Here is an 18,242-nt window from a genome sequence, read left to right as displayed (position 1 = left end):
AAACAACGATCAAAACCTTTTAAAGGCAAAAGGGAAGTAGACCTCTCTGAGGAATTTACAAATTACTCTGCTAACTTTTAGTCTAGGAAATTGATATACTGCTATTATTAGCATGCTAAGATTTAGAGTCACTTTATAACTCTTCAGTTAATACTAGACTTCCAATGATTTAAAAGGAAGGACCTTCTATTTAAAACTTCATCCTGGAAAAATTCAAATGAGGAGGAAAAAACCTCAGACTCATTTTTAAAGTCTGTGAATGGTACTCACCTGAACTAAAAATAAACTAACCAAACTCCTGGGTAATTTCAGGAATATTAATTTTGATCAGATGGAACAGTATCAACCAATAGGCATTCAAGGAAAATGTAGAGCTACCTAGTCACAACCATACAGTAGTTCCTATATGGTTACATAACATCATCATCATTAGTAGGCATTTATTAAGTGTTAACTGGTATATGGTACCAAACAACATAAACCAACCGACATACTAGGACCACCGCCAAGGAGAGGAAGTGAGATGGAGAAAAGGCAATTTAAACTATGCAGGGACATGCTTTCATTTTACCTAGTAGGTGAAGAAATTTAATGGAGGCAAAGATATTTCATTTTACCATTTCCCTTAACTCTTTCATTTGATGTTAAGCAGAACTGGAAAGATTTTGGGTACATGTCTGTAAAATAATTATGTGCATGAGTCTCTTTCTATTTTTCAGAACATGTTTCATGTACCATCCAGGCTCACACTTATGACTTGAGGCTGGCATACTGTAACATTTATTATTGTTTCTGAGCTTTCTTGTGTGGGTCTGAGAGCAGTTCAGAAACTCAACAGAGTGGGCAAGCAATAGGAGAAGGAGCAGTACTCTCAGGAGCATGATCTGGCCTCTGAGGACAAGGTGGGTATGGACCGGCCATTCACAGACACCTCTTTTCCTCATCCAATCCATGTTTTACATAGTCCTGCTCTCCTTCAGAAGTTTATTTATAGAGTTGCTTTCTCCCCTGAAGGCCTGAAAACTGGGTATAACTTAAAAAGGGAGCACATAAAAGTAAATAAAATTTTATTTCTTCATGATTTTAAGTTATTTCTATTTCAAATTTGCATATCTTAAAGCCAAGCTTGAGAATTATATCCTTTGGAAAGCCTTGAATTAAAGAGATAGTGCCTCATATACAGATACCCACCTTATAGGACTTAATAAATGAATTGCTCAGATGATCAATGAATCACAAGAATATCATGTAGTTCCCCCCCTACTATTAATTAAATTAGCATTGCTGTTCAGCATTCATGATGCATCCTTGTTTGCAGAGTATCCAACACCATTGCTATTGTGTTGACATGTTAATAACCTGAGCCATCGGCTTATTAATTTACCTCAGTGAATTGAAAATGTTAAATTCAGACAGATAAAGATCTTAAGATCTATACTAGTCATTTTATTTTTTATCTGTATGACAAAAAATATAAGTGGTCCATATCCATTTCCTTAACACCACCACTGCCCAGGGATTTTCAGTCTACTGTCTTGCTTTAACTTTCTCTACCTTTTAAAAAGTATTTTATTTATTTCTTAGATTTTTTTTTTCTTTGTGGTCCTTGTAATTTAGCCTTCCATTTGGTCTCTTTTAAGTCTAACAAATATATTTTGCAGCCACCCAAATGGTAAAAATTAAAGAATAAAAATTCTCATACACTACTAGTGAAGAATATAAATGATACAGCACTTTGGAAAACACTGGCAATGGGTAGAAAAGCTGAAAATGAGAACACTTTATAACACAGCAATTCCTCTTCAAGGTTTATACATCCTAGAGAAACTTGCACGTGAGTAAAAGAAGACATGTAAAGATAGCTGATGAAGTATTACTGGTAAGAGCAACAATACTTCGTCAACTGGACATAATCTAAATGTCCATTGCCAGGGGAGAAGATAAATAAATTGTGGTAGAGTGCCATAATGGGCTATTATATATTAATGAAAATTGTTTATGGTTACATATATATGTAACAAAAGTATAAAAGTATGGATAGAAAGAATAGTAGTTACCTCCAGGAAGAAAGGCAGTAGAGTAGGATTTGGAGAGTTCTTAAACTATAAATTTTATTTCTTTAAAAAAAATCCAGAGAAGCAAATATGGCAAAACATTTATATGTTCAGTATGAATGCTAAATATATAGGTGGCTATTATATGAGCTTTTCATAGAGTTGATGTAGATACATAAGTATTTAAAAAATTAAAATATTAACAATTTACTCATGGTTCATAGGATAATAGCAATGGTACTGTATCTGAGATGCTAAGGACACTCCCATAATAAAAGCTGTTTTTAATCTTTTAGGAAAGTATTCATAGAGCCTACAAATAAATATAGGTAATGAACTTCAACTATGAGTTAACTTCTAACAGCCTTTCTAATTTTGCATTCCTGCTGAGAAATGAACAGCAAAACACACACTAAGAATTTCTAACAGTTTTTCTACAACTCTAAGTGGAATAATTTACTAAGATGACTGTATTTCTCAGAATGCAAAGGACTACAGATGCTTGTAGAGTCTATAAATTTTCATACTATTCTAAACATGTCTTGAAATAATGAAATATTACTGCATATTTATAATACTTGACTTACAAAGGGTTTTTTATCAAAGTTGGGCTCTTCAAATATTTCATTAATAAGACTGTCAAGATCATCTTCTTTTTTAAATGTTTCTGCTGATCTGAAAAACAAAACAGCTGAAGCTTAAGAGGAGATAGCCAGTATCCGAAGAGTATTGTCTAAATAAAGTCCATTATTAGAGTTGATAACAGAAGGATAAATGTGATGTTAATTAATTTTTTCCTTCTATAGACATAGCCTAAGCTTGTTGAAACAAAAATGTAGTTTTTATCAGTTATGAATTCACATATGTACTTTACTATCTTATACGTAACATAAGACATTTAAAGCTATATGTTCTATTCAAGAGAAAGCTGGGCATGTACTTTTCTAACATCAACCATTTATTTAAAGAATACAAAATATGTACAATTTTAGCAGAACCTGAGAATTTTAAAGATAATTTTAATCAGTCTTTCTTATTTTTTTCCTAAGGGTTTCTTTGTAAATAAAATAACCAAATCTTACTAGAGAAGCCAAAGGTTATATAATCAAATGATCAATACAAAAAAAGCAATATTCGTTTGATAGAATATTTCAACTACATTTCTCCCTTCTGCGGGTAAAGCAGAATTATAGATACAAACTGTTATTGCATGGAACTTCTATTTAATAGCTAACATTTACTGAATACTTCTATATAGATGAAGAAACAGAAACTGAGAGATTCAGAAACTCACTCAAGGTCGTAATAAATAATGGGAGAGGCTTGGAATTCAATCTAGGGAAGTCCGTATACTTAGCACTAAACAAGATTAACTCTCTTTAGAATTTATATGTTTATAGATGCTGTACATCAATTTTATAACTTCACTGGACCATTATATTATTTTAAGACAGGTGTTTTAGTCAAACTCCAAATTTAGAAATGTATTAATCTGAAAAACTCTTAACATCAGAACTGTAGCCCTTTGTTATTACTTGAAGTAAGACAATTACTCCGATGCAAGAAAATCTAGACTCCTAGTGAAATCTAGTGAATGCCTGATTCCATCTGCTTCCCTGCTTTGCCTCTTTAGTTGTTCCCTAACTTTTATCCTTAATGTTTTCTGCTCTGTACTGGCCTCTTCACTTGCCTTTAAGTATGCTTAAGACTCTGCTCTTCAAAGAAACCCTCAAAAAAACCCTCCTGAAGCTGCCACCTTCTCTTACGAATGAAGAGCAGTCTGTATTCACTGTTTCTATTTCTTTACAAATATCTGGATTTAGCATCAGCTGGTGACCTGGATGAGGGTTTCTCAACCTTGGAACTACTGACATTTAGGGTCAGATGATTCTTTGGGGTGTGTGTGGGGGGAGGAGGGGAGATAGTGGTGGCTGTTGTGCATTGTAGGATGTTTTACAGTGTCCCTGACATCCACCTATTAGATGCCAGTATCAGACCCTTCCCCAGTTGTGGCAATCAAAAATGTCAAGACATTGCCAAATGCCTCGAGTGGTAAAAGTATCATTGGCTGAGAACTACTGACCTACTTTAAATGTTCTAATCTCTCTGAACCTAAAACATGTTATCTGTAAAAAAACAGATCTAGACAACCATTTAAAACTTCCAGGTGCAATATTCTATCTCTGGCCTTTACATCCCTCAACTAAAGAGAAGCTCTTCTCTTAGAGGTCACTACTGCCCAAATCAGTACACTCAATGGCCTTTCTCAGTCCCAACCAATCCTTTTTAATCTTTCAGAAGCATCTGACATTGTTGGGTACCAATTCCTTCAATTTCTTTCATGACAACAGGTTGTAGGATGTCCTCTTGAAATTCTCTCCTTCTTTGGTGTTTATGATATACTCTTTGCGTTCTGCTCTCTCATGCAATTTCACAATTTCAAGAATCAGATGCATTCAAACTTTACCAACCTAATCAGTACTATTAGGGATCCAAACTGTCCGTTTACATAAGATTCTGGTCTGCTGTAAGATCACACAAATACACTTGCCTATGCTTTGCTACAGAAATGGAAAAAAAAAAAAGACATCATTTCATTGAGAACTCATACAAATTTTAAAGAACAGTGTAATACATTTTTTTGTATTTTTTTGTCTTCTGATGCTATAATAATCTTAATCAAAGGTTAATAAACATTTATTTATTCTCTCTATACCTTTGCCTTTTTTCTTCTTAAATCAAATTTTGATTTAAGATATAATTTCTGTGAAAAATAAAAGGTATATTTTATAATTCAAAAGGTATAACTGAAACCCACAATTAAAAGTGAAAGGTACATAGGAAAACTTAAATCTAGATCTACAATGTCCTGATAGAACTGGAAATAGGACTTTGGGAAAGTAACTCTTATTTCTTAGTCTTGGTTTGGTTAATGAAAATGGGGATAACAGTATTCACCTCATTGGGTTGTGGAAATTAAATGTAATATACATAAAGCATTAGCATATAGAAAGGACTTGATAAACGTTGGCTATTTTCATAGCTATTATCTAGGAGGTTATGAAACTACCTGTAAATAGAACTATCTGTATCATCCTGAACCACTTTATTACTATCGCAGTTCAACCTCTTTTTTAAAACCAATCATATATTTCTCTTTATCATTTTGAACACTTCAAAAATTTGCACGTTTTGACCACTTACATTAGTGGTTGTTCCTGGTATCCAGATGTAGCATGGCCATTTATTTTATCATTGCAGAGCTATCATTTTAAGAGACAATTTTGGTATTTTAAGTCTTATAAGGAAAAGACACAGACTACATCGCTATACAATTGGCAGGTAGTCTCCTGCTAATGAATTCATAACATAAATTGGTTCCTAGCTTTTAAATATCAATTTTGCTTCAGGACAAAATTTTAATGTTTGACATTATATACCAGATAGGAACTGTATTTAGTACTAGGTTTAGGGCCTTTGTTGCTGGATTTTTTTTTTTTTGCATTAATTTACCTTTGCAACTACACTGCTAAATGAAAAGTTTTAACACATGACAACAATCTTGGTTTGCTACAGCTTATATAAATGTATTACTGAAAAATCTGATGTAGTAAGGTAGGATGGGGTGCTAGAAGCATTATGGATGGATTTTAGTAGTACAATAACAGGCCCGTGAAAGAGGCATAAAAGGATCTGTGCTTGGAGAGGATCCACATTAGCAGCCCTTTCTATTTTAAGCTGCCTGATCCTACCCTCTGTATGCTAGTTCTCCTAAAATGAACAAGGTCTGGAAGACTCTTTGATAATCTGTCCCTATTCCGTAAAGTAAAGAATAAAAACAATAAAAGAAACTACAAAGTAACATTGCTGTGGGATAGGGATGATAGATGTGCTGGGAATGAGTACCTAAGGCCAGCCAGCATGTAAGATAATATACAAATTAATGAGTGATATTTGCATACACATCCAATCAAAGGAGCGTCAGCCCACTCAAAGTAGTCAGTTGGCTCTACATTTATTTTTTAGAATGCTGCCCAGCACTCAATTAACTTTTAGAACTTCTGTTTCTGAACTTCAGAATCCTTTCAATGTATTTATCTTCCGAGGGTGAATTTTTGTAAACAAATATATGTCATTAGAGGCAAGTCTCCTAAATTGAGTAACAAACGAAGTTGAGTAATACTTCTGGGAAATCACATATGCACATCAAAACAAAAACCACAGATGCAGTCATAAATTAACAAGAATGCCTTTCTTGGGTTGTTCCAAAGCTGCCTCTGTGTAATTCCACAAGCGTCTCCAACTGATAGTAGCAACAATTATTGCAGGTCACTTTGAAGGACAATTCTTATTCTGACAGAAAAATTTTGTTTGTTTTTGGGATTGAGGGGGTAAACAAGTCGAAGAAGTAAATTCTACTATTTAATGATTACACAGAAGAAAAAACAGACAAATTCGAAAGGTAATTTTTCGGATCAAAACCCAAAAGACTTAAGAAATTTCCCCAAATTCTCTGAGCTAAAGATAAACAAAAATCAGCTAATGACAACTAGAACGGAATCGTTTTCTCCAACAATTGGTCCAACTATAACTCTAATTCGAGAATGGGGTCAGAGGTTGAGGTTCTCTGTGCCGACACCTTACAGGGGTACTAGAACCGCTCTCATGGCTCAGAAGAGGGCGCCTACGCGGCACCCTCTCTCCTTACCTCCTTCAGGACCCCCTGGGCTCTGTCTGGTAGAGGCCGTGGGCTCTCAAAGGCGGGGCCAGCTCTCTGGGACTTGCCCGGAGGCGGAGTCGGGCCTGAGTAAGAGGCCACAATCCTTGTGGACCCGGAGTTGAGGTGTGCACGGCCAAGGCCGGGGTATGGGGAATTGAGGATCTGGGTCCAACCAGCGAGAAGAGCTGGAGGTCGCGGGCGGAGGGGCGGTTTTAGGGCTTGGAGCAGGCTTTACCAGACAGCCCACCCCTCCCGCCCGTTAACCTGAGATTATCTTTCGCCTTCGCTCGGTTCCGGTCGTTGCTGAGGATGCCGCCGCCGCAGCCTCTGGGCCGCTCGATCATGCTCAGGCTCAGTGGGTCTGGTCTGCAAAACTTGGACTCGACCTCATCCAAGAGCTCGTCCAGGTCCTCCGCCATCTTGAATCGTTACGTTTTTCTCTCCCCGGTTTCCAAGGGCAACGCGAGGACCCGCCGCGCGCGCCCGGAGCCGCGCCTAACCCTGCGCAGGCGCGCGCTATCCCGAGGCGACCGTGGTGTCCGCGAGGCCTGGGTTCTCATGCGTTCGCGCAAAAGGACGCTATGAGTCCGCGAGCGCTGGCGGCGCAGCGCTCCTCGCAGGGCCGAAGATCGGAGATGTCCCTTCTTGCGCCATATCGCGACGCTCTCCTTTCCTTCCAGGTTTGGCACGTTTCAGTCCCATCTCCCCCTCCTGGGGCCAGATTGTAATTACAATCACACGACTTCCTACTTCCCTCAGCCACTCCTTTTCTGGCTTCATTGAGGGTCCTTTTGTAGTTCAGCTGTTTAAAATTCCTCGAATAATGTGTAAGAAAATAGAGAACTCTTGGAAACGAAAACATTAGCAAAACAGTACCGTCCCGTAGTCGGCAGGATTCGAACCTGCGCGGGGAGACCCCAATGGATTTCTAGTCCATCGCCTTAACCACTCGGCCACGACTACTGTTGATGTAAATTTTGGCAGTGAAATCTCTATAGTCTATGCAAAAGTGTCTATAGTAACATGTTTAGATGGGGAGAAAAACATTGTAAAGCTATTTTGTCAGATAAGAGAATTTTTGAATATTATGGCGCTAATAATTTTAGCTCTTTGCATAAATTATTATGCAAAATAGTTTTAGAGCATATAGTGTCCAACCTATTTTTCTTTTTCCATCAGAAAAAACTGAGTTCTAATCAAATCTCTAAAGTTAGAGTCAGAAACAGGAGAGAGGGAGGAAAACTCAGAACTACTGTACACGTGCTTGCGGCAGTAATGGGGCTATTTTCAGGAGGGAATCTGGAACCGTGGGGTTGCTGAGCAGACTTTGGGCGTCCTTGTGTTTCTCCCAGCTCCATTCCCTGGCTTAGCTCTTAAAAGAACAGCTCACAGGGCTCTTTTACCTGCTAGGCACTAGAATGCTAGTACCCACAGATTAAAATTCACTGTGCAAAGTCAGACTGTCCCAATGTTCCATAAAAGCACTACTTCGAAATGTGTAATGCGTGATACAAATGTAAGAAATTGTCATTTAATGATAGTCCTATAAATACTATGCACGATGTAACCTGAACTTTGAGTGTTTTTAAAGTGGGGTAGCAAAGATGTAGGCACCCTAGGAAACTGGAGATAGTTCAATCCAGATGACTTAGTAAATTCATTTATTTGGTTTGTTTTTGTTCAAAATATCTTTAATGTCCTTGAAGAGCACACTACAGTGGCGTGCTGGAGCGAATGGTACCTGCTCATTAGTGCCTACCTTTAAATTTTCACGAATTTTGGGAGCCAGTTGTAAATGCAACGATTATTAAAAATTAACTATATAGAACAAACTAACACTCAATAACCATCATGGTCTAGTTATTTCACTACATTTTACTATAATTTATGCTGCCGAGATTATTTACATCTATTGTATCTGAAATACTATACAATGGGTTGCTATTGTGAATCTCTTCTTAATTTCTCATTTAGTGATGTCACTTGGGTAGTTTAAAATCAGCCTTTGGCGGGGGAAAGCTTCAACTGGGAATTTGCAAATGCTGCAAAATAATGGCTTTTTCTCTGTAAGAGCTGCTTATGAAACATTTACCAGCACACCACTTAATATTACCTACCATCAGATCAACCTTGAATATTCCCAGCAAGGCAACACTCTCCTTATCTGTAGGGCTGCTTTGGTTTTTCTCCCTGCAGCTTTGTTTTAGCGATTAGAATCCTGGCATATTGTATAATTTCCCACTCAATTTTTTGAAGGTTTTTTGGAGGGAGGGGCGAGAGAGGAGTTTTTGTCAAGTTGCCTTGCAGCGTAATTGTATTTGGAATTTTCCTCCAGCGGAAAGACAGGAATAAGCCACTTGATACTGAAGTTGCCTTTGCAACATGGTTCCAGGGGGAGTAATGCATAGTTGCCATCCAGTTTAACAGGCTTAAATTAATGATTTGATTTTTCTCTAGAAAAGATACGGTGGTATATACCAGTATAGTTGACTGCTGAACAACATGGGAGTTTAAGGGTACGGACCCTCTGTGCAGTTGAAAATTCTCTATCTTTCACTCTTCCAAAACTTAGTTGTCTTTTGGTAGCTGCAGGGGATTGGTTCCAGAACCACCCACAGATACCCAAATCAATGCATACTCAAGTCTCCCAATATAAAATGGTGTAGGTAGGTTAATGCAAACAGTCGGCCCTCTGCATCCCTGCTTAAGTGGGCCTGTTGAGTTCAAACCCATGTTGTTCAAGGGTCAACTGTAGTTGAAAGAATCTATTAGCATGTAGATTTGCATAAAGGACTGTGAAAAGATGAAAGAGGAAAAGTTTCTAGTTGTGTGTTTTGTTTGTAAGAATATTAGAAAAAAATGGGAGCTTGTTTCCTTCATTTTAATAAAAAGCTTAGATAGACCATCCAGAGGTTGGTGTTTTTAGAATTTCATTTATAGCTCATTCAGCTCTCCATCGGGTCTCCTGACTTTAGCAGTGTTGTCTTTCTGCTGTGCCTTAGAAAGAGAAAAATCTGCATCTACAAGGAGAGATGCCATATATCACATAGGTGCACTGTAAAAAGATAGTGAACTATGAAAAAATCTCCAGATGTCAGGAGTGATACCGGATGTGTTTTGGTGGACTCTTATTAAACAGTGGAAGTGTATGTACATGATATGTATACATGACTTTGGAAGATTCTGCATTCATGAAAATCATATTATAAGATAATTCTTAAAAAACCATATTACAGTAATCCCCTCTTGTCTGTGGGGATACATTCCAAGACCCCCATTTGGTGCCCAAAACCGCGGATAGTACTGAACCCTATTTATACTATGTGTTTTCCTATGTATACATACCTATGATAAAGTTTAATTTATAAATTAGGCACAGCAAGAGATTAACAATAGCAACTAATAATAAATTAGTTATAATAATAATTATAACAATATACTGTAATAAAAGTTATATGAATGTGGTCTCTCTCAAAATATCTTATTGTACTCAACCTTCTTGTGATTTTGTGAGATAATAAAATGCCTTAAGTTGAGAACTTTCACATTTTCGCTTAAAAGAAGCACTTTACCACTTCTCTTTGGTATATCAGAATTGCCAGCACCACTACTCACAATAAGGGTTGCCTGAACACAAGCACTGCAATACCACAACAGTCATCTGATAACCGAGATGGCTACTAAATGACTGACAGGTAGGTAGTGTGCACAGCATGGAGATGCTGGATAAAGATATGATTCACGGCCTGGATGGGATGGAGCAGATTTCATCACACTACTCAGAAAGGTATGCAATTTAAACCTTATGAATTGCTTATTTCTGGAATTTTCCATTTAATATTTTTGGACCACTGTTGACCATAGGTAATTGAAACTATGGAAAGTGAAACCTTGGGTAAGGGGAAACTATTGTATATAATCCCTTGATATTTTCTTTTTGTTTTCCAAAGTGAGGAATCTTATTTATTACCTCTATAATTGTTAATATGTGTAAACCGTGATGTGAATCTTTGTCCTCAGTCTTTACTCATTTTGGAAAGCATGCTGAGTGTCAAATGTTTCATAAAAGAGTTTTAGCCAGGTGTCTTCAGATGATACAATTATTAAACATGGTAAAAGGGGCATGCCATGTATTATTACATTTACTTAGTATTCCAAGAAAGTGTTTTTGGGGTAAAGTTGTTCAAAATAAGAAAACAAAGTCCTGTTGGCTCTTCCAAGAAACTGGAAAATGCTCTGAGCACGCCTTGCTAGTACCATTCTAAATGAGTTAGAAGTGGCGATACAGCTGGTTCTGTTGTCCCACACAGCTCCAGGCCAACTCCTTCAGTTGTTAGGTGTTTTATAATCCTCTTGGCTCTTCATATAATGAACTGCAAGGCCTCTTTGAATTCTCATGTACTTGGGTTAAATTTCCCCAGCCCTGCTTTTCTCCCCACACATCGCAGACCTTCTAAATAAACACCCACACCTGAGCAGTGACAGCGGCGTGAGGGGAGGCATCCTCCCAGAACAGTTGCCAACCTCCCAGCAGCTGATGCTATGGAAGAAAAGGAATAGCACTGAGGCAGCTCCAGTTCTTTTAAGTGGTCCCTGAGTTAGGCCCCGATGTCATGTAGGTAAATTCAGTCCAGAACTCACAGAATCTTTATTGGAATTTGTACATCCATCTCTCACAGCTGTGGAAAGTTTAGACTAATCACAACTCTCACTGGGATACTATCATCTTCGTAATTTGAAAAAGGATCAGGAGCCTGCAGGCTTGGAACATCTTGAGAAAACTCTGGCCCTGAAATACATCATCACACGTGGGGGACACCACTTGCGGCATCATCTCAGAGAGCTTAAGAATGCTGAAATCAAGTATTTCTCTGGTGCGGTTTCAAGTGGCCTGAGAAATCTGAGAACTGGTTTTTTTTTTTCTTTTTTTTTAAACTGCAAAACAGATTCTTTCCTCTTTCATCAACCCCGTTGCTGTCAATGTGTCCAACGTTAGGTGCCAGAAGTGAGCATAGCCTTTTAATGATAGCAATGCCAAGGTTAACATGGCCACCAGGGGCTCTCTCAAGAATCCGTTAGGGTGTATTTTGATCCACAAACACGTTCCAAAGGCGTGCACCTCCTTAGTCTTTGTAGCCTCAGTACATTTCTCTTCAGCAGCCTGGATAAAACTTGTCACTTTTGTCAGAACTTCTTGTGCTTTGGGGACATGATTTTTCATTGACCCCATGTGTCCATATGTTAGGGCTAGGTTCTCAGTTGGTATTTGGGAAGCAGCCTCTGACAGCGCAGCGGCCTAGTGAACTACAGTCATTTGTTCAAAAGGATAGTATTTACAGATGTGCTATAAGAGTGTAATATAATTTTTGACCCCACCCAAATGGATATTTTGTCGCCATCCACATAGCAACCAACAAACAGATCAGTTTGAGGAGGCAAGTGCTAATGAATGTCACTCAAACTAGTCAACCCTCTGAGTAGTCAGTAATACAGCCCTTTTTTGAGGCTTTACCATTAAAAAGTCCTTTTCAATTCTACAGTTCAATGAGTACAGCTCCCTCTTCCTTTCTCCTTGTCTCATATTATTTTTTGCTTTATGATTTTCAACCTTCAGAAAGTTAAACCTGATTCAATGAAAAATAAGGGACCAGCTGGATGACTACAGAGGGGATTGTAAGAATTTAGCTAGGTGTTATAATGAGAGCAAAGTGAGGACCAAATCGGTGGAGTCAATCGGAAACGTCTCACAGCTCTGGGCTTGGTCTTAGTAGCGCCTCTTGGTCTCCCATTTCCCCTGACTGGCCATATTGCCTCTTAGAGAAGAATCCAGGGTTTTAAGCAGACAAGTTCGCTGTATTGCCTCAGGCATATTTCTACACATCAACCAATCTTTATGGTCTTACAAAAGATACCTGTAGGTTTTTGAAATCTAAAGATTCTCTACCTACACAAAAAGCTGATGGAAGTTCCAAAGGGTAAAGCCAAGAGAGGTATCTCCTTTACAGTGAACTTCCCGAGGAATATCTGGAGGCTGGAAAGGACTTTAGTGATTACATATAAATCTCTTTCATTTTACAGGTGAAGCAATCATGGCTAGAGAAGTGAAACAATTTAGAAATTCTTTGATTATTAAGAGACTTTCATTGCAACCATTCATTACATTGTCTTATTTTGTTATCATGCTGGTTATTCTGGATAAGACTATTTCTAGTGGCCATAAATTGGTGATATAAATTTAATATCAGATTTTGGAATCCTTTCATGCCTGGACTGACATATCAATAAAAAGATAGCTTATCCCCTCAAGTTTTGTAAAAATCTCTGATTGTCTATATCACTCTAATATATCCATTGCTCTTATAGTTTAGTGGTTATGTCTAGACCTCATATTACACAGGACACAAGTCATATTACATATGAGAATAGGAACTATAACTTGATGCATCTTTGTTTCTCCTACAGTGCCTAGGAAGGTAGGGAGAAGTGTATCTTTTGAGAACATCTACATTGAAATTCTATTAGGATACTGCTTTTGGAGGCCAGGGAACTCCACTGTGTTCTAATAGGGAGGCTGATTCTATGACTTGTGAGTTGGAAGCCTGTAGAAATGGTAAGTTCTAACAAATGTGGGTGCGGAATGGGCTGTTCAAGCAAACAAAGCTTTTGGCTGAAGGAGAATGAGTCTCCTTGAGCATTCAGGGAGGTCTAAGTCCTAGGAGAGATTGGGGGCTATAGAGGAGGGTTAGAGCTGACCGTGAGCTCTGTGAGGGGAAGGTCTGGGCTCACCTCTGTACCCTCAGTGCTGGCATGTGCCTGGTCTGTGAATGAAGGGACAGATTCTTTCCACAGCAGAAGCAGAATATTTTCTAGCATTTTATTTTTTTCTTCTGAAATCAACATCATTTCAGACTATATGTGGCAATTCTATAAGACATTATCATTTATTGGCAAACATCATGGATTGCTGTATCAGTTCCTATTTGCCCTTCTTGACTGTGGGTATGAAATATCCTCCCTGCAGGATGAACCCCTCCAGACCCTGAGCCAACCTAAGATTTCCTCGTTCTTCTCTATCATGGTTAGATCTGGATTGGTCTAGATGGCCTAAGCCTGGTATCCAGTGAGCAAAGTGCCACACTGCTCTCTTCTGAAGTATAAAATGAAGATGTAGGCAGACCACATTCCTTCTGAAGGTTCCAAGGAACAATCTATTCCTTGCTTCTTTCAGCTTCTGTTGACTATTAGCATTCCTTGGCTTGTAGCCTCATCACTCCAATCTCTGCCTCCGTCTTCATATTGCCTTTTCCTTTGCATATCTTCTCCTTTGTGTGTTTATTTTATAAGGATACAGGTAATTGCTTTTAGAACCCACCTAGATTATCCAAGATAAGCTTCTTCTTTCAAGATCCTTAACTTAATCACATCTGCAAAGGCCCTTTTCCCAAATGATGTAATAGTCCAGAGATTTGACATGGATATCATTTCTTGGGGGTGATTTCTTAGCTTATCACAAAGGCCTTGACAAACTCCTGGCCTGTACTGGCCCCTCTTCCTGGGAGATCAGCCCCTTGTCTCTCTTGGTTCTAGCTAAGGATATGTCTCAACATGATGAGTCTGTCTGTAATCAAATTCTGTCACCCACTTGACTCTGAGTATCTTCATAGCTCACACATTCTTACTGCCATTCCAGGCCTCCAGTTCCAGCCACTTGAGTATAGGTGTCAGGCTGAATCAGTTCCAAGCTTGCCTTTAAATACAGTGATTTTTCTTGATGGACTCCTTTCCCACCCAAAGTTGGATCAATTCTCTTAGCCTGAGCCATACTGGAATGGTTTTCATCCTCTTGTCAGCCTGGCATTGAGGTCTCAGTGAGCCTCATGGCAATGATTGTGTTGACAAGTATAGCGTTCTCATGTCTATAATATAATTTATTAGATATCTACCATATTCTGAGCTCTTTATATAACTTATTTAATGTCATGGCTGAAGAAATAGGGGCAAAGAGGTAAAGTTACTTGCGTAAGGACCTATATGTGGGTTTTGAAATTGGGTCTAACTATAAAACTCATGTTCATTTTACCATGCCATACTATATTTTACATGGCTTCATTATTTGTCTTAAGGCTATCTTCTCTTTTCCTCCTCCTTATTAAAAAAAAAAAAGATAAGCAAAAATAAAAACAAAAACAAAAAACAGGTGAGGGTAGGAATTTGCTTTAATTTGATTTTCTAATTATTTATAAGGACTTGGCAGACAAATGTACTCAACCAGATAACTTAATTCTTAAATTCTTGTCTGTGGGGGACCTTTCTAGCTTAGGGTCTTTGAGTGCACATATGTTTATACTACTCTTGCCAGTTCATATTATTCTACAGTTATTGCAATTCCCCACTGTGTGTAGAATCTGTCTGTATTCTCTTAACATTCTCCAGCAACCATCCTGCATCACAAAGATGAGATGCGCATGTGAAGGGAAATGCTAAGTTCAATCAGCCAGAAAAAGTTTAAAAGTCCATATTCCAAGAAAGAAGTTGTGCAATGAATTTACACATCGGCCTCTGACTGAAATAAACCCATATCCATGCTTCTAAGTATAGTTAGACTAAAATTCTTAGAACCAACAGCTATCTGTCTCTTGGCCTTGCTAACTTTGGTTTTAGTTCTAGCTCTGTTACTATATTATGATCTTGGATGAGACATTTACCCTTCTCATTCTTCAGTCTCTTTATGTGTAATCATGGCTACTAATACTTATGCTTTCTATGGTTTAACAAACTAAAATAAATTTTTAAAAAGTTAGGTTTCTCAATCTAAAAGAAACAATTTATGAAAGGCAGTGCGCTAATGGTGGCGAACAAGTGGCTTTAGAATCACATGAGCCAAGGTTTCAGTCTCACGTCCCCCATTTACTAGCTGAGGGTGGGGGGGAGGGTACTAGAAGGCATTGTCTTTTCTGACCGCAAGTCTCTTTATCTGTTAAAAACTGGGGTGAGTAATACGGTACTTACCTTACAGGAATGTTGTGAGAGCTGAATGGGAGCCCCAGCTAGAGGCAATAGAAGTATGGAGCTACTGAGAGAGCCAGGCTGGCCTCTATCGATGACCCCAAGAGGAAAAAGACCGTCCTCGCTGCCACGCTCCTCATTGGGCTTGCCTAATGTTTTCTCTCCAAAGACAAGACACTGCTTTGTAACAGACAGATTAGTGGCCCAAGCAGAGAGCAGTTTGTTTCATTACTTTAAAACAAACCTACACATCAAAAACTACTTTGTTTGAGCCCTGTGGATGGGTGCAAGATGGAAGTTAAGCCTCCTAGTAGTGAGAAAGTAGGTAAGCAAGTTAGAAGGGGCCTTCAAGTGATCCCTCTTGAGGGAGAGAGAACAGGTGAATGATGTTCCAGTGTAGATTGAGTCAGAGGTAACATATCTGTTGCACACAAACATTTCTGCTGAATCTTGCCACCACCCCAGTTCACACTCTTGTCTATTATGGAAATCTGCAAATATCTTCTAACTGGTTTCCCTGCCCCCAGATACTTCCTGTATACATACGCTCCTGGAAATCTTAGAGCTCAAGCTTTCACGCTTTCAACATGACTCACAGTGAGAAATACATTTTAGAAGACAGGACAGTATACACATATGTCTCTCTAGTCTGTCTGTCTATCTATCTATCTATCTATCTATCTATCTATCTATCTATCTATCTATCTATCTATCTATCTATCTATCATCTATCTACTTACCTGTATGTTATCTAAAGTGAGACAAAAATTTATAAATTGAATTTAATCTATGTGAGATGCATTCTGATATTTTCTATTTTATTCTATTCTATCCTTTTATTTGAAAAAAGTTCTGGTCAAACTTACTTCAATAGATTCCAGGAGGAGTAGGTGAAGAAGTGACCTATAGTTTGAAGTATACTGTTCTTAGAGCATTGATCTGATTATGTCCTTAGTTTCTTACTAAATCTATGATGACCTTACATTGCGTTCCACATGAAGTTCCAATTCCTTAGCCAGATGACTCCTCATTCCCTCTCAGATCATTTTCCCATTACCCCTGGCAGGAGGCAGCAGACTGTAGTGGGGGCTTTGGAGTTAGAGGGGCAAGAACTGAGGGCTGGTCTATGACACTTACCCGTGTTATGGCCTTGGAAAAGCTAACTTAATTTTTTTTTTAATTAAGTTTTTTGGGGTAACATTGGTTAATACAATTATATAATTTTCAGGTGTACATTATAATTTGGCATCTGTATATTGTGTGTTTACCACCCAAAGTCCAGTTTCCTTCAGATACCATATATTTGATCCCCTTTACCCACTTCACTCTCCCCCTACCCCATATATTTGACCCTCTTTACCCTGTCTACCTCTACCTTCCTCCCCCACCCCCTACTCTCTGGTAACCACTAGCCCATTGTCCATGTCCATGAGTCTCTGTTTGTCCTGTTCATTTGTTGCTTTTATGTTTATATCCCATGTATAAATGATATCATGTGATTTTCAACTTTTTCTGTCTGGCTTATTTCACTTAGCATGATTATCTCAAGGTCCATCTGTGTTGTCACAAATGGCAGTATTTCATCTCTTCTTATGGCTGAGTAATATTCCATTGTATATATGTACCACAGATTCTTAAGCCAGTCATCCATCATAGGACACTTTGGTTGCATCCATGTCCTGGCCACTGTGAATAATGCTGCTAGGAACATCGGCGTGCAAATATCTTTTCGGATATGGGTTTTCAAGTCTTTGAGGTAAATACCCAGTAGAGGGATTGCTGGATCATATGGTAGATCAATTCTTAGTTTTTTGAGGAAATCTATACTGTTTTCCATAGTAGCTGTACCAATTTCCAGTTCCACCAGCAATGTATAAGGGTTCCTTTTTCTCTGTATCCTCTCCAAAATTTGTTATTACTTGTCCTGTTGATTATAGCTATTCTAACAGGTGTGAGATGATATCTCATTGTGGTTTCGATTTGCATTTCCCTACTAGCTAGGGATGTTGAGCATCTTTTCATATATTTGTTGGCCATTTGTATGTTCTCTAGGGAGAAATGTCTGTTTAGGTCCTCTGCACATTTTTTGATTGGATCGTTTGTTTTTTGTTGTTGTTATTGAGTCGTTAGAATTCTTTGTATATTTTGGATATTAGAACCTTATCGGATGCATTGCTTGCAAATATATTTTCCTATTTGGATGGTTGTCTCTTTACCTTGTTGATGGTTTCTTTTGCTGAGCAGAAGCTTTTTAGTTTGATGTAGTCCCATTCATTTATTTTAGCTTTTACTTCCCTTGCTTTTGATGTCATTCATAAAATCCTCTTTAAGTCCAAGGTCCATGAGTTTAGTTCCTATGTTTTCTTCTATGCATTTTATTGTTTCAGGTGTTATATTTAGGTCCTTAGTCCATTTTGAATTAATTTTGGTGTGTGGTAATAGACAACAGTCTAGTTTCATTC

At 38.2% G+C, this 18,242-nt stretch overlaps 1 protein-coding gene and 1 non-coding gene across 5 annotated transcripts in view; both read right to left on the bottom strand.

The window, feature by feature from the left end:
• Positions 1 to 7,528, bottom strand: part of CFAP418 (cilia and flagella associated protein 418) — a 28,665-nt gene extending 21,137 nt beyond the window's left edge. The window contains exons 1-2 of one of the 4 annotated variants that reach the window (XR_005653636.1): positions 7,039 to 7,528; positions 2,642 to 2,729 (exon numbers count right to left, since the gene is read on the bottom strand). Coding sequence is in view for 3 of the 4 variants with exons in the window: in XM_039866354.1 (XP_039722288.1) it covers positions 2,642 to 2,729; positions 7,039 to 7,193 (243 nt within the window). In the remaining variant the exon portion in view is untranslated. The remainder of the gene's footprint in view (positions 1 to 2,641; positions 2,730 to 7,038) is intronic. The other 3 variants (XM_039866354.1, XM_039866355.1, XM_039866353.1) reach the window with 3 other exon arrangements.
• A 127-nt stretch (positions 7,529 to 7,655) lies between these two features.
• On the bottom strand, positions 7,656 to 7,737 carry TRNAS-AGA (transfer RNA serine (anticodon AGA)). Its single transcript has one exon. It is a non-coding gene; the product is annotated as a tRNA-Ser (tRNA).
• Between the last annotated feature and the right edge of the window lie 10,505 nt (positions 7,738 to 18,242).

Source organism: Pteropus medius, unplaced genomic scaffold (assembly GCF_902729225.1).
Source record: "Pteropus medius unplaced genomic scaffold, Ma_sr-lr_union100, whole genome shotgun sequence".
Lineage (NCBI taxonomy): Eukaryota > Metazoa > Chordata > Mammalia > Chiroptera > Pteropodidae > Pteropus > Pteropus medius.
This window is presented reverse-complemented; position numbering and strand designations above follow the sequence as displayed.